General features: G+C 47.8%; 1 protein-coding gene across 4 annotated transcripts in view; it reads left to right on the top strand.

Moving 5' to 3' along the window:
* BAIAP2 (BAR/IMD domain containing adaptor protein 2) overlaps nucleotides 1-13,779 on the top strand; it is an 86,103-nt gene that overhangs the window by 29,371 nt on the left and 42,953 nt on the right. For all 4 annotated transcript variants that reach the window (XM_037913891.2, XM_037913892.2, XM_037913889.2 and 1 more), the window contains exon 4: nucleotides 13,222-13,283. In XM_037913891.2, the coding sequence (XP_037769819.1) occupies nucleotides 13,222-13,283 (62 nt within the window). The remainder of the gene's footprint in view (nucleotides 1-13,221; nucleotides 13,284-13,779) is intronic.

Raw genomic sequence — 13,779 nt, forward strand, 5'->3', positions numbered from 1 at the left:
AGAGTCTCTCTGCAGCGTAGACATGCCCTCTTTCACTTCACTTCACTTCACTTCACTTCACTGGGATGTGGCTATCAAACCCTTTCCCTGCTTGTTTCATTTTAGTGTCTGTTGGCATCTCTTCAGTTCTTGTTCCTTATGCAGAAAAACTGGACCGGCGCCCATGGTGCGAACTCCACCTCTGGGAGAGACTCCTTGTGCTGCTTAATTCAGTATGTGCCGTGCCTAGGCACAATGGGTCCAGGCCCGTAAGAAAGGCTCCGAGGCACTATGGCAACACCAAGAACAGTGATTCAGAGGCGTCTTGGAGGAGCTGTGTACTGATTTCAGAAGGGGGTTCGACGCTGAGAGCTTGGCTGAAGAGCGACTGGTCACTGTAGAGCCTGGTGGGTTTGGGCTTGGAACTGACACGGTCTTTGGAAAGAGCTTCTGAAGAATGTCAGTAAAATTTTACTGAGTCACCGGCCAAGGGGTCATGCTCTCCGAGGTGCCTCGGGCGTGGTCCTTCGAGACTAGTTACACAGTGGGTCGTGGTCAAGGCTCTGCATTTTCTCCCCCTTCCTCCTCCCAGCAAGCAGTTATCGGCAGCTAGTGACTTTCCTCTCGGCCCCGTAGGCACTGGCATGGTGAGACTCTAACTAGACTTCACGGGGTGGGGGGGGGTTGCAGAGCAAGTCCAGAAAACCCCTGCAGAGCTGGAGGACGAGCCATGGTTCCCTATTCACAGGGTTCCTCTCGGATCTCTCAAGGCTGCTGCTGCAGGAACTTTCCCTGAAAGAGGAAGGAGAATAGGGTGGTTAATCTCCCATTGCTGAGATGAAACTACCCTCTGATGGAGGAGAATTTCCTTCCGGGATTTGCATTTGATATACAGTTGGCCCGATCTAATTCTAACCGATGGCACCGCCCTGTTAAAGCTTTGTTCTGGAGCTGTTTGTAATGTAAGTGGAGAAGGCTAGACTTGCAAACCTTAAAAACTGCCCTTGTAAGGCAAGATTTAAAATACACCCTTTAGAAACTGCAGATGGATGCATGATAAACACCTCTAGGGCAAGGGTACATTCTGCTTTGCTTTTACTGCATGCTGAGGAGGATTTCTGTAGTCTGATCTGCAGGAGAAAAGCCTGGCGAGGCTCCATGGCAGATCACTTAAGGAGAATCCCATCCCAGGACCAGAATACTGCCTGCCTGCATTCGAGCATGGACAATTGGATTGGGGTGGGGGGCGTGCGCGTGCTCATTTAGGAACTGAGCAATGTGGCCTGTTGGGGCTGGGGAAGTCCGGATATTACTTGTTAAACTGGTTTTGATAGAATTGTTAACGTGTGAGGTGTGTTCTCTGAGTGTAGAGCCAGAGCATGCCCTGCCACTTGAATGTACTGGTGCCTTTGGCCCAGATGGGAAGCTTTGTAGTACTCTGCCAGATCTTCTGGGGCATTGTATTAATCTCTTAATTGGCTTTGCAGTTCTCAGGTAGCAGCTTCCTATGGCAGCAGAGAGAGAGTTATAAACACTGTGAATGTTAAAGGTCATTTGTCTGGGTAAGGCAGTTAATCTGGAAACAGATGTACGAGGGCCAGGGACTGCTGCTTATGGAGCTGGCTAATGGTGTTGGGTGCTGCTCAGTTGCTTAACACATCCGTTTACAGTCTCATCTGCGAGGGATACAAAGGAAAACCCAAGCTGAATGTCCTGAAATGCTGCCTAACGGCCAGGCCTATCAGACTTGTGGAATAGCGCCCCTGTGGCGAGTCCTATTAGCTGGTGGAGTAACCTCCCTTTGGAAGTCGTGGAAGCCCCATTGCTTGAGTCATTTAACATGGGACTGGGCAAAGCGCTGAATCACCGATAACCCTGAACTGGCAGGAGAACGGCCTCTCTGCACCTCGCCCATCTGTGATCCTGTTAAGAGCTCATCGGTCAGAGACCTAAACTGTGCCCTGTACACATAGGAAGCCGTGCCCTCGTGTGGCTTAATCCTAAAATTTCTCAGATTTAAAGTAACTGCCTTGGGGAATGGTGCCAGGGGTTACTCTTGAGGACGGAGTAGGGAAAGTGCATCTTCATACTGCTGCTGGTGAGTCTGTTTGAAACACGGGGCGAACGCTCTTCACAGCAGCTCTCTGGCCTCCCTTAAATCTGGTTGGAGATACAGCCGTGCTATTAGCCCCCCATGTTTCAGGAAGCAGACTTTCTGACTCTGCCTCTCCTCCCTGCGCCCCCGATGGACGACTGCCATTCCTTTCTTCAGCCCCTTGGCAAGAGACCAGCTGCGCATGTGTTCCCGGGAAGCCCGGTGTGCAAAGCGATGAATCGCTCAGGATAGCGCATGGGATTTTTAGCTGCTTGATTCTTGACCGTGAAGTCCGAATGAAACCGCCAACCTAGTGAGAGTCTATTTTCGAGGCCTATTGATTTGTTCAGTGTGAGGATGAAGAGCCCGCTCTATACAGCAGCACACCTTGCATACAAAAAAAGGGCATGTGGTTCATACCCCCTTCCCTCCTCTTCACGCTTCACATAGGTCGTCTGTTTCCTTCAGGTTCAGAATGTAGCCAGAACACGTACTCTGTACCAGTCGCTTCTGTAGCTTTGCTTCACTATCTGTAAAGTGTCCTTTGTCTGGGACTTTGACTTTCATAGGCTAGGCTTTCTTTAATGCTTTTCTGTACACTATAACCTTGGTCAAAACAATCGCCGTTACCATTCCCATTTCGCTGGGAAAAGCTGATCATCAACATCGTGACTAAGGAGTACGAACATTAATTCAGTACAGTCCACTTAAACCCACCATCCACAAACCCTGCAGGAAATGGATTTTCCTCTGTGACATCAAAAGTACCAAAATGCAACGAAAACCCTTCTTAAATTAATAACTGCCCCAACAATGGATTTTCTGTTTTGGTGCCTGTATTGACTTCAGCAGGAAAACTTCGGAAGCTGTGAAAGTCGGAGCTATTATGCAAATAAATATTTCCTGTTTACATAACCAAAATAGTTTTATGAGACCGTGGAGTGCTGTTAAATGAACACCTGTTGAAAGAGCACATTGTTTAATGGTCGTTTCTAGCCAGTCTCTACAGCATGGTAGGAACCTCTTATTTTTAGTTACTCCTCCAATAGTAATGTCTTTGAGAGATCACCAGCCTGTTGAGGCTCCCAAACTTGCCTACCTTTGAAGGCAGAGGTCTCAGTATCCCTAAATCTCAAAGAGGCTGACTGTCCCTTTAACTGGGAATTGCTACAGCCCACAGCCTAACAAATGACTGACTCTCAATTAGCCAGTTTCTGCAATCCAATTAGTAACCTTGATAAGCCTGACAAATTTCAGATGGGGGCTGATTTTCTTTGTCTCTCCATTGTGGGTGGCGGAAGTGAGGGGGAGTGGGAAGGTTGCACTCTAAAAATTCTTATCACCTTCCAAACATCTGCTGGCGTGTGTGAAAACAAAAGACCTTGTGAAAAGGAAAGAAGATTTATTGACTCCCATAGAAATAATTCTGGAAATGAGACAGGCTGACTAGGGATTTCTTCACATGGGCTCGGTGGGATCCAGAATGTTTTGTTATAAGTGTGTGCGTCAGAAAGGTGCATCATGCATATCAAAGTCACTGTGTGCATAGCTGAATGGCAGGTTTCTCCTTGTCTCTTGACTGAACAAACCTTTTCCAGCTATGCTATTTGACCAGATACCGATAAAGTTAAAGTACTAGTGCATAACTTGTGTGGGGTGTGTTAATCACCAATAATCTCAGGCCATCTTAACAGGAAAGTCAACTTTACTCTCTCTTCTTTGAGCTCTTACCTACCATTTGATAAGACTGTAATGGAAAGTTGAGAGAGAAATGTCTCTCTCCACTTTGCTTACCTCTTGCATTTCTCAGCACTTTGCGTGTAGCTAGAGTCCCCTGTTTCTGTAACTTTCATACCAGAGGTACCTTTTTATTTTTTTAAGAGAAAAATGTGACGGCAAAACCACGAAAACGGGCATGACAAACCTGGAGCTACTGGTACTTGAGGTTTTACTGTAAACTAGCTTTCAAGATACCATTGTCCCTTCAAATACATGCGGTTTGTTCTCGCTCTTCCTGTGATAAAGCTGCTCATTGCCTTAGAAGAAAACGCTGTCATTCTGAGTAACCAGAAGCTTTAAAGGTTTCAGAGTTTTAAATGGAATGTCTCCCCCACCTGCCTTCTAGGGGAGACCTGCTCTGCAAGAGGCAGGCCTAGTCGTTCAGGTTTATGGATATCGCTAACAGATTCTGTGTCCTGTATGAAGAAGGCTTCAGCTGCTGTGATGCTGAACCAGCACCTATCAACAATTCTTGTTCCTCTGCCACATTTGGGCATTGGAGGCATTTGTTTCCTCTCCCTCCCCCTTCCCTTCACTAGGGTTACTGATGCTCAAATGCAGAAGATTCATGTAATTTCTTGTTGGCTGAGTCTTTGCCATTGTAATGAGGTCTGTATATTGATGACCTCCTGTGTCAGCTAATTAGTACTTTACTGTGAATATAGTCACTACCCGTCCCCTGTGTAAGCTTCCTGGGTAATTGGATGTTGGAGATTCACTGATGAATGCCGGCCGGGGGGGAGAATGCATGTATTTGGAGGGGAGCAGCTACCTAAAAGAAAAGAGCTGACCCTTGGTGCAGAATCTCTTTAACATATAAGTAGTAAAAATGCAGCTAGATAACTGCTTAGTTTAAAAAAAAATTTTTTTCTGTAATATGATAGACTTTTGAGTTTGCTTTAAATACAGGGGAAAAGCAGCTGACCTATTCTATGGCTTCTCTCGTGTTTAAATAAAGAAACTAGATCCAGTTAAACTTTGTCTAATAGTTGGATCCCAATAAACGGTGGGACCAGAATTGATCAACTGCAAAGATTTCCTCTGCTTTCCAGCACAGTCCCATAGGGCTGGTGAGTTGCTAATAGAACTCTGGCAAATGCTTGTTCGGTTTTTTTTTTTAGCTCCAGGAAGTAAATGGAGGCAAACCATTTCAAGAGGAAACGGAGCGTTTGTACCGCACTTGTGCCAGGCACTGGGCTGGGTGACCCACCCCCTGCCCCAGCTACAGATGTTTGAAGCCTGATCTTGCTCCCTATTGCTTTTTAGAATGGACGGTGGCAAAGTCAAGGCCTCAAATCGTGGGGCTTGGCTGAGGCTTCAGTATTGAAACAAATGTGTCCTGAACCTGGATCCCATCTGTACCATTTGCTGCATTTCATCAGCTGGAAGCCCAGATGTTAACATTGAGAAGAAATAAGATTGTAAAACAAGGATGGAAAACATAACCATTGTGTTTAATGCATCTCACTGGTGCGGAGAAGTCCGGTTTCACCAAGTGCCTAATGTATCCTTGAGGATGGGCTGCATGAGAGCTTTATGCAATTAGAATGGTTCACAGGGGGCTGTTACATTCCTTAAGAGTCCATGGAGCAGCTGTTCCTAAGCCTCTGCAGAACTGAGCTCCAGCTACCATTTCCTGGTATCCAAATGGTACAAGTCTGACTTACTGGTGATCTGTCAGCCCCCTGTGTTATACAAACCGATGAAATGGGGCAGGATCTCCTGACAGCCACCCTCGCTCCCCCTCACATCGTCCAAAACTTAAGAGACTGGTTGTACTTCCAGGGTGAAATTCTGGCCCTATTGAAGTCCAATGGCAAAACTCCTACTGATGTCAATGGGGCCAGGATTTCACCCCTGGTCATTAAACTTTCCTCAGTGCAGCTCTGTACACAGCATAAGCAATGATTTGTTTCCCCCGAAGATGCCAGACCAGCCTTATTCAACGAATGCCCAAAGTCCCTCCACGCAAGCAGGGCTGAAATGAGCTGTTACTTGGCCCCATTGGGTGGGGAAAAAAGCACAATTCTCTTCGTGGGCTTGTCTTCCTTCTCTAAGCACTAAAACTCTGGCTGCACAAGCTGTCCTACTTCTGAGGCGCTGCCATTCATTCTCCTTGGATTTGAATGCCTTTTGCTTGACATCAAAGGATTTAGCTAAAGGCATCTAACCAGCTATTGAAAAATCTGATTGATCTTCATCTAGGGTTTCAGGACACACAATCTTGCAATCCATCTGCTTTGCTAGTGTCGCCAGTTTTATTTCTTAACTGTTTAAAATGCCTTTTTGTTTTTTACTCCCCTTGGTAGTATTCTAGCCTCCAGAGCTTCTCCCCATCCATGTTAACCATAACGAGGGGGTACCTCCTGCACAAATAGGAAAACATGGGCTGTCTTCTGGCCATGTCCCCCCAGCACTCCTTTCTGGTTCAGCTTCCTCTTTGGGTTTTTACATATTTAAGAGAGCTGAATTTCCCTGACTTCCTGCCATGCTGGCGACATAGAGGAAGGTAAGATTAGTCCAGCGGAGGGCAACAAAAATGATTAGGGGGCTGGGGCACATGACTTACGAGGAGAGGCTGAGGGAACTGGGGTTATTTAGTCTGCAGAAGAGAAGAGGTGAGAGGGGATTTGATAGCAGCCTTCAGTTACCTGAAGGGGGGGGTCCAAAGAGAATGGAGCTAGGCTCTTCTCAGCGGTGGCAGATGACAGAACAAGGAGTGATGGTCTCAAGTTGCAGTAGGGGAGGTCTTGGTTGGATATTAGGAAACACTATTTCACTAGGAGGGTGGTGAAGCACTGGAATGCATCACCTAGGGAGGTGGTGGAATCTCCATCCTTAGAGGTTTTTAAGGCCTGGCTTGACAAAGCCTTGGCTGGGATGATTTTAGTTGGTGTTGGTCCTGCTTTGAGTAGGGGGTTGGACTAGATACCGCCTGAGGTCTCTTCCAACCCTGATATTCTGATTCTAAGATTGGCTGCCCACAGGCAGGCCAAGAATCTCATTCCCCTTGAACTACCACAGCTGAGGTTTCCTTTACTCTGTTTGGGGGAGGCGTGAAATAAAACTGCTGCCAAGTTGCTCCTAGATGAGGATTACAAATATCCCCGTACAGACCTGTTCCCCTAGAATCCTGCTTTCAGCTGATCAAACTGCTGCCCAAATGCTGGGTTTCAGGCTTGTCTTTGGCCAAAGAATGATCGTTTCAGCGGTGGCTTTAAAAACAAGTAGCATTCCCCTCCTGATACCTCTTGCTCCGTCGATGTTCCATTTAAGGTAGCGTTGGGTAATGAAGACCTAGTTTTGAAGTGGTACCCAATTTATTTAATTGCTGTCTTTTTTTTTTTTTTTCTTTCTTTTTAATTAGTCAACTTTCTTAATCAGTTGCATGTGTCCTGTCTTCTCTGTTCCACTTCCACACCAGGGCTCTCCCGGTTTGGTTCAGAAGGATTGTTTCGTCAGCATTGTTAGTGTTCCACTTTGGTCAAGAGGTACCTCCTCTGTAGAGCGACCTTGTAGCTATCTGCCTTCTACTGCATTTAGAATTGCTGAGATGCTTCCAGAAAGGTGAGTTTATAATCAGGGATAAATCTGGAAGTGAGGAGAACACTTTTTTTGTCAGTGCACCCTGTCTTTTTAGTCTGTAAGCTCTAGGTCAGCTGCTGTTTGTCTCTTTGTGTGTTCTACACTACAGAGGACAATTTGTATGTGTGGGGTCCTCCAGTGTGGTCTCAGGAGTACCGGCAAACGCTAACATGTCTGTTGTGATACGTTCAGGCTTCCCTGTAGTCAGCAAGCCCTGGACTTCGCGGCTTTATTTTTTTAATGTGGTTTTGTTGTGGGAATAGGGTGACCAGATAGCAAGTGTGAAAAATTGGGACACTTCTTTTTTTTTTTTTTTTTCCCAGGGCTGGGGTGGTGTAGTTGCGTATGTAAGACACAGGCCCTAATATCGGGACGTCTGGTCACCCTATGTAGGAAGCCTGGTTAAAGTGGTTCTTGCATTTTCCTCTGAATGGCAAGAGGTTTGTGGTCAGTTCAGTCAAAGCTAAATGAGTCTGACAGGGGGTGTATGTGGGGGGGATTGTGTCCCTTCTTTGGCCTTATCTTCACTGCTAAAGGGGTGGGGGGTTGTTTACCTCAGGGTAACTAACACCTGTGTGCGATCCCGAGGTGCAAAGACCAGGCACTTGAGTTTTACTGCGAGGTAAGTTGCCCTAAATCCCCTCCAGAGGTTGCCCTCGGTAACTGCTCCTCAGGGTAAAACCCAAGTGCCGCGTCTGCACTGTTTTTTTTTCCCACTGGGTAGCTCCCATGCATGAGTTACTCGAAGGTTAAAAAACCTTCTTTAGCAGTTGAAGGCAAGGCCTTCGCTACTCTGATTGCACTGCAGGGTTGGCTTGTCACTGCTTGGCCCTCCCCCCGCTCTTGGGGGCGGGGTGGGGGGCTGAACGCGGTTGGCTTGGCATGCTAAGTCTGGGGCAGGAGCCAATGCTTAGCCCCAGTGCTGGAGGAGATCAGACTTCTATTGGCAGGAATCTTGCAACTCTAGTGAGTTAGTGGCAAACTGTGTTGAGCCCATTGGCCCTTCGGACACGTTTGATTGCTTCCCCAGCTCCAGCTCGGCTTCTCGCTCCCGTTACAAGTTGGATTGGCTCGTGGATTTTTAGAACAAGTGGCAGCATGGCTTGAGAGTCTCTGTCCGATTGGCGTTACTCTGTGGTCAGATGCACTTAACCGCTTGATTGAAATGCATAATTGGGCAGGGGGGAGAGGAAATGGTGGTGGAGACCATCCCTAGGCCTGGAAAACCTCAAGGTGAAACTTTTCTCCACACAAAGGGAGGTGCAGCCCTGTGTGTATTGTTCCACCCTCTGCGAGGTTAGCATGCAAACTCTGGCTGATAGCAGCCCCAGAAAGCCATGTGAAACAACCTGTTTAGCTGTTTCTCCTTGGGTGTGGTGGGTTTAGAGCCCAGTGGACTCACAATGGTGCCTATAGTTCTCTGAAAATAGTTGTGTGAGTCAGACGTAGACTAAAATAGCAAGTCTGGTTTGCTTTGTGTATCTAGTCTGTTTACATTCTTTGCAACCATGACATTGTCCCTACCTGACTCCGGACCTGACTTAGAGAGGGGTGTTTGGAGCACACGACAAAGAGCCAGAGTTCAACTCCCATTGCTGCCCCGTAGGCCCAGGCAAGTCTTAGCCACTGGCTGCTTTTCCCTGTCAAGTGGGGGGTTGTGTGAGTTAATGAACGGGCGTGCGTAAGTAACTGTGTAACCCGTGTGCTTGCCTCACTCGCAAGTTCACTGCAAGGTGATGGTTGCGTTGGCGTTTCCATTACGAACACTGTTCTACGTGGTGCCAAAACCCTGCACGTGGGAGTGACCTCTGTACATTTGTCATTCCAGTGATCTTGGGAGTAACTCATCCCTTTATACAGAGCCCTGCACAACCAAGTACGCATCTTGATCGGGGCCTTTAGATGTTAGCAGGGTATAAGCCATAAATCCTCCTCCGGAAATTCACCAAACTCTCAGCAGCGAAAGATTGTTGTGCGCTCGTGGCCTGGATTAGGATGATGTTGCAGATTCTAATCCATGTCATAGACCCTTTTAAATACTTAAATTTGAATTTCCTTGAGGTTTTATTCACGGATTTTAACCCCTTCCTTGCTGCCGGGCCCTGTTTATCTTCGCAGCAGCTTTAAGATGAAATGACTTGGGCGGTGGCTTTTATAGACTTGTGTAGCTCAAGGTGAGCACGCCAATACATCCTGCAGTCCGGGAGAGGCTAACTGAGGTTCAGAAGTGCATTTTATCTGCTGCTAGTATCCCTGTGGCCATCCTGGAGGAAGCCTGGACTGGGGAGCTGCTGGGAATGGCTTGCATTCTGGTATAATAAATCTCTAGTATGTTGCCCGGGTCTGTGGTGCTGCTGCCATTGGGTGGGGAGAGCTACTCATTTGTGCCACGTGTCCGGATTTTTTTTTATTTTTGAAGTGGGATTGGTTTCAGCGCTGGTCGCCAGTGCTCGGGGGGCATTGTCTTGCAAGGGGCAAAGGGAGTTTGTGGAAAGAAAGCTGTAAACCAAGATTTAAAATCTTTGCCAGGAGGAGTCTCTAGGGTCGGGTTTAAAGTGTGTGTCTTGAGGGGTGGGGAGAAGGAAGGGGGTGTTACCTCTCCCTCTAGTGCTTGGGATGGGCCCTTTCATCTTTTTCTGAATTAGACTGCAAACTTCTTGGAGCAGAGATGGCTCTCACTGGTTCTTTAAAGAGCTGGGCCCAGATGGTGCTTGACTGAATGTTTGTACACCCTCTTTATGAGAACCTCCACCGTTGCACAATGCAGTGAGAGGCATGGTGTAAGCCAGACAGTCCCAAGTTCCACTCGTGAGTCTGCCGTGAACTCTTCCTCCTATGATGGTGGGTATATCGCTTAACCTGCCTGGCTCCCTGTGAAATGGAGGTGGTGGTGTGAGAATTCGTATCAGAGTGCTTGGAAGATAAAAATGCATGTATTGATGCATTGTCCGTGGAAGAAATCACAGCTGAGTTATAACATTACGTCACTTTTCTTGTCCTCAATATAGAGAGAACCATGCGCTTCCCACCGTTTAACTTTCACCTATCAACCGGAGAGCAATTTCCTGTAGGTTTTGTAATGTTAACCTTTTGCCCAGACCTTCCCTTTCATGCACGAAACTATTCATTGCTGAGATTTGTGATGGTAACAGCTGGCTGTGAGAGCATTAAGGCTGAATAGCTTCTTCTTGAACTTTTACACGGCTCTGCAAGGAGCCTCTGCTGGCTCATTGGCTAGAACAGCCCACATGATCCTTACATCTGCTTCTGGAGCAACTACCTGTGGAGAAGAGTGTGGGTTGAGATCACTCAGAACCAGGTTCTAGGCAAGCTTGCTCTCCCCAAAAAGCCAGAGTAGCCAGAATCCTGTGAAGTTTCAAATGAGGGAAATCCAGACTGGGCTTCCTCTCTCGCCCACTCCCCCAGTCCAGGTCAGTTGTCCCCTGTGGCTTTGTTTAATGCCTGTGGGGGCATTGGATGCATGCTTTGCCAATTTCCAAAGGTGCAGTTATAACCCTACCCTATCAAGCCGTGAGTAGATAAGATTGTTACTCACCAGCTACTTGATAATAACATAAGGGATTGGCGCTCAGTGGTAATTTTTTTTTAATGTTGGGAAAATGTTTTGAGAGAGAGCGTGTGCAAATAAATTCAGCCCACAAAAGCAAGGCATCCCTTCCCCACCCCATCCTGGTTCATGTTGCTGCACACCATGGTACAATACACAACATGCATGGGTCTCAGCCCCGGTCAAGCCTAGACCCACTCCAATGGCTGGGCAGAGTGGTAGCTTTAAATTCCATAACTGCAGCCTGTCGTGGGTGGAAGTGAGACCCCTGACTTAAACACTTATGTGGTTCTTAGCCCTCTTTTAGCCTGTTTAATTTGGGCACCTGTGTGTTGCCCGTGAGATGAGATTGTACCTGCTTTTCCCACCCTGATGTCGCTTCTTTGGCATTATTTAGCTGTCTGAGGTTGGCCCTGTATAAGGCCGGGCTTGCTGCTGCCAGTGTCCTTGCACCAGGAGCTCAGGGTCTGCTCAGCAGGGACTGATCTTTAGTGAGGACTCTGTTTTTGGTACATTCCCTTTAACAGACAGATGCTTGCAGCCTGGCTGGTAGGTGCCGAGCACTCACGAGAACAGAGCAGAATTAGCCAACACTGTGTAAAAGAGACTCAATCGGCCTGCAAGGTGACTTAGATCATTAGTTGTTGCCATGTGCAATTCCTAGCACAGTGTATTGGGAGGGGGGTTATAATCCAGAAAGAGCCATTTGGCAGCCCTGACTGTCAGCAGTGTGTTGTCCTGGCCACAGCGCTACCCAAGACAAGTTCAGCAGGATGCTGACACTTGCCCCGTAAAATAGAAGAGGCTGGAAACGCAGAGAACTCCTGTCAGAGGAGGGAGGCTCAATTCAGGTCCCCACGGAGCTGCCGCTGCCAAGCTATGGGAGAGCCCAGAGTGGCCATCCTGTCATCGGAAGCAGGAGGGAGCTGGAGAAGGGTGAGAGAGCTGAGGGGAATTAGAGTAAAATAGTTCCTAACTGCATCGCTCCTCCGGTTCAAAACGGCCGTGCTTGATGTGAGACACATCAGCAGGGCTGAGCTGGGATTAGCGGCTGTAACTATGGCTACTGTTCCTACACTCAGGGCCTTTTTCCCCCCACGTTTTTCCTTGACGGTAGCTTTACCACCTTTGCAGTGTGGGGCCGTGAGCCGCCTCTCTGGGCCCATTACGTAGGCTCTTACTTCCTGCCCTTGCTGCTGCTGGATTTCTGTGAATTGGTGTTTTTGTTCCCATATGGTATGTTCCTCTGAGACCTCATCTGCTTCTAGGACTGAAAAAACTCCCCTCCTCCAATATCTCTGCTCCATATTTTTGTTACAGCAGAGACTGGCTCGTGCAGGTGTTTCTTTTATTCTGTCTCTAAGGCGTCCATGGGGGGCTGACACATTGCCTCGTATCCTGAGGGATCTCCAAGTGCTTCAAAAAACCATGCCCGGCTATAGAAAGAAGGGAGTGGGTTACTCCCCACTGAAATGCATTCTCTGCCGGGGGAGAATGCAGCAGCCGTTCTATGTCACCGCTAGTGTACGCTCCAGTCTTTGAACGTGAGGAAGAACTTCCCTGTTGAGCTACGCTTGGCGGGGGAAAGGGATGTGGAATAGAATTATCCAGTCTGGACTCTGGCCAGGACACCAGGGCTAATGACCAAACACCTGGAGTAAGTGTCGAGGGGATCCCTTAATGACCATGGGTGGTGGGGGGATCTCTGTATCATGACTTGTCCAAAAGCTAGAACCTTCAGCGTCACAGCACCCTCTAGTGCCATGCTGGGGAACAGGTTCAGTGCTGACTCAAGCTTGGGACTGTAGTAGCATGCGTGTGCTCCTCGGGCTGGTTGTAGCAAGCAGAACTATGCTTCCAGCGTGGTGAGACTCTTCCGGTACAGGCAGTTCACACTTGTGCAGGGTTCCAGGGTGCTCTGCTCATGCTGCTGCTTGTTCCTTATAGTCAGAAAGGGGCAGCGTGTAGGTTTCCAACCCTCCTAGCTAGACATCTGCATGCTTGAGATTTAAATGAGCATCTGATGTAAACACACTCCCTGGATGCCCAAGAGCCCTGAGCGTATTCTGTAAACTAAGCACTTAGTCTGATCTCTCATTCCTTCAGTCTTGTTGATACTAATGCCCCTCTCCTTCCCCGCTGCATCGGTGTGTGTGATGTCTACAGAGAGCGGAGGGTCTTTAAAATCCTCTCCTTTTGTTTCTTGTCTTTCTAGGGGATGTTCTCTTCCAGATGGCAGAAGTTCACAGGCAGATTCAGAATCAGTTAGAAGAGATGGTAAGTACAGTACAGCTTGCAGACATGTTCTCTAGAGGAGTCTGGGTGGGCCAAAGACATAGGGCGACCAGCAGGAAGCTTTGGGACCAGCAGGTGTGTCAGCAATTTGTTGGCCTTTAGCTGCATTTCAGTGTGGAACTGCACCACAGGACTGCACAGAGGGGATGCATGAAATAATTGCCAAGCGTTTAGCTAAGAGTAGAAACCTCACTTGGTAAACCCTGACTGAAGAAAAGAATAAATTGTGTGGGGAGGATCAAAAAAACACTAGGATGTCTAGAGAGCACTTGTAAAAATGGTATTGTCTGGGCAAAAGAGCCAGCTACTCAACAAATCTACTTCACGCAGAGCCAGTTAGCACTGGAGGACTTCGATGCTGTGACCAGGGAACACAATGGGCTTCAGTTTCTTATCCACAGAGACCGACTTTATCTAAAACTTGGTTGTTAGCCTGCTGATGTCCAGCCTCTCCATATGGGCTTCCATCTGTTTCTCT

Source organism: Chelonia mydas, chromosome 14, assembly GCF_015237465.2.
Source record: "Chelonia mydas isolate rCheMyd1 chromosome 14, rCheMyd1.pri.v2, whole genome shotgun sequence".
NCBI lineage: Eukaryota > Metazoa > Chordata > Testudines > Cheloniidae > Chelonia > Chelonia mydas.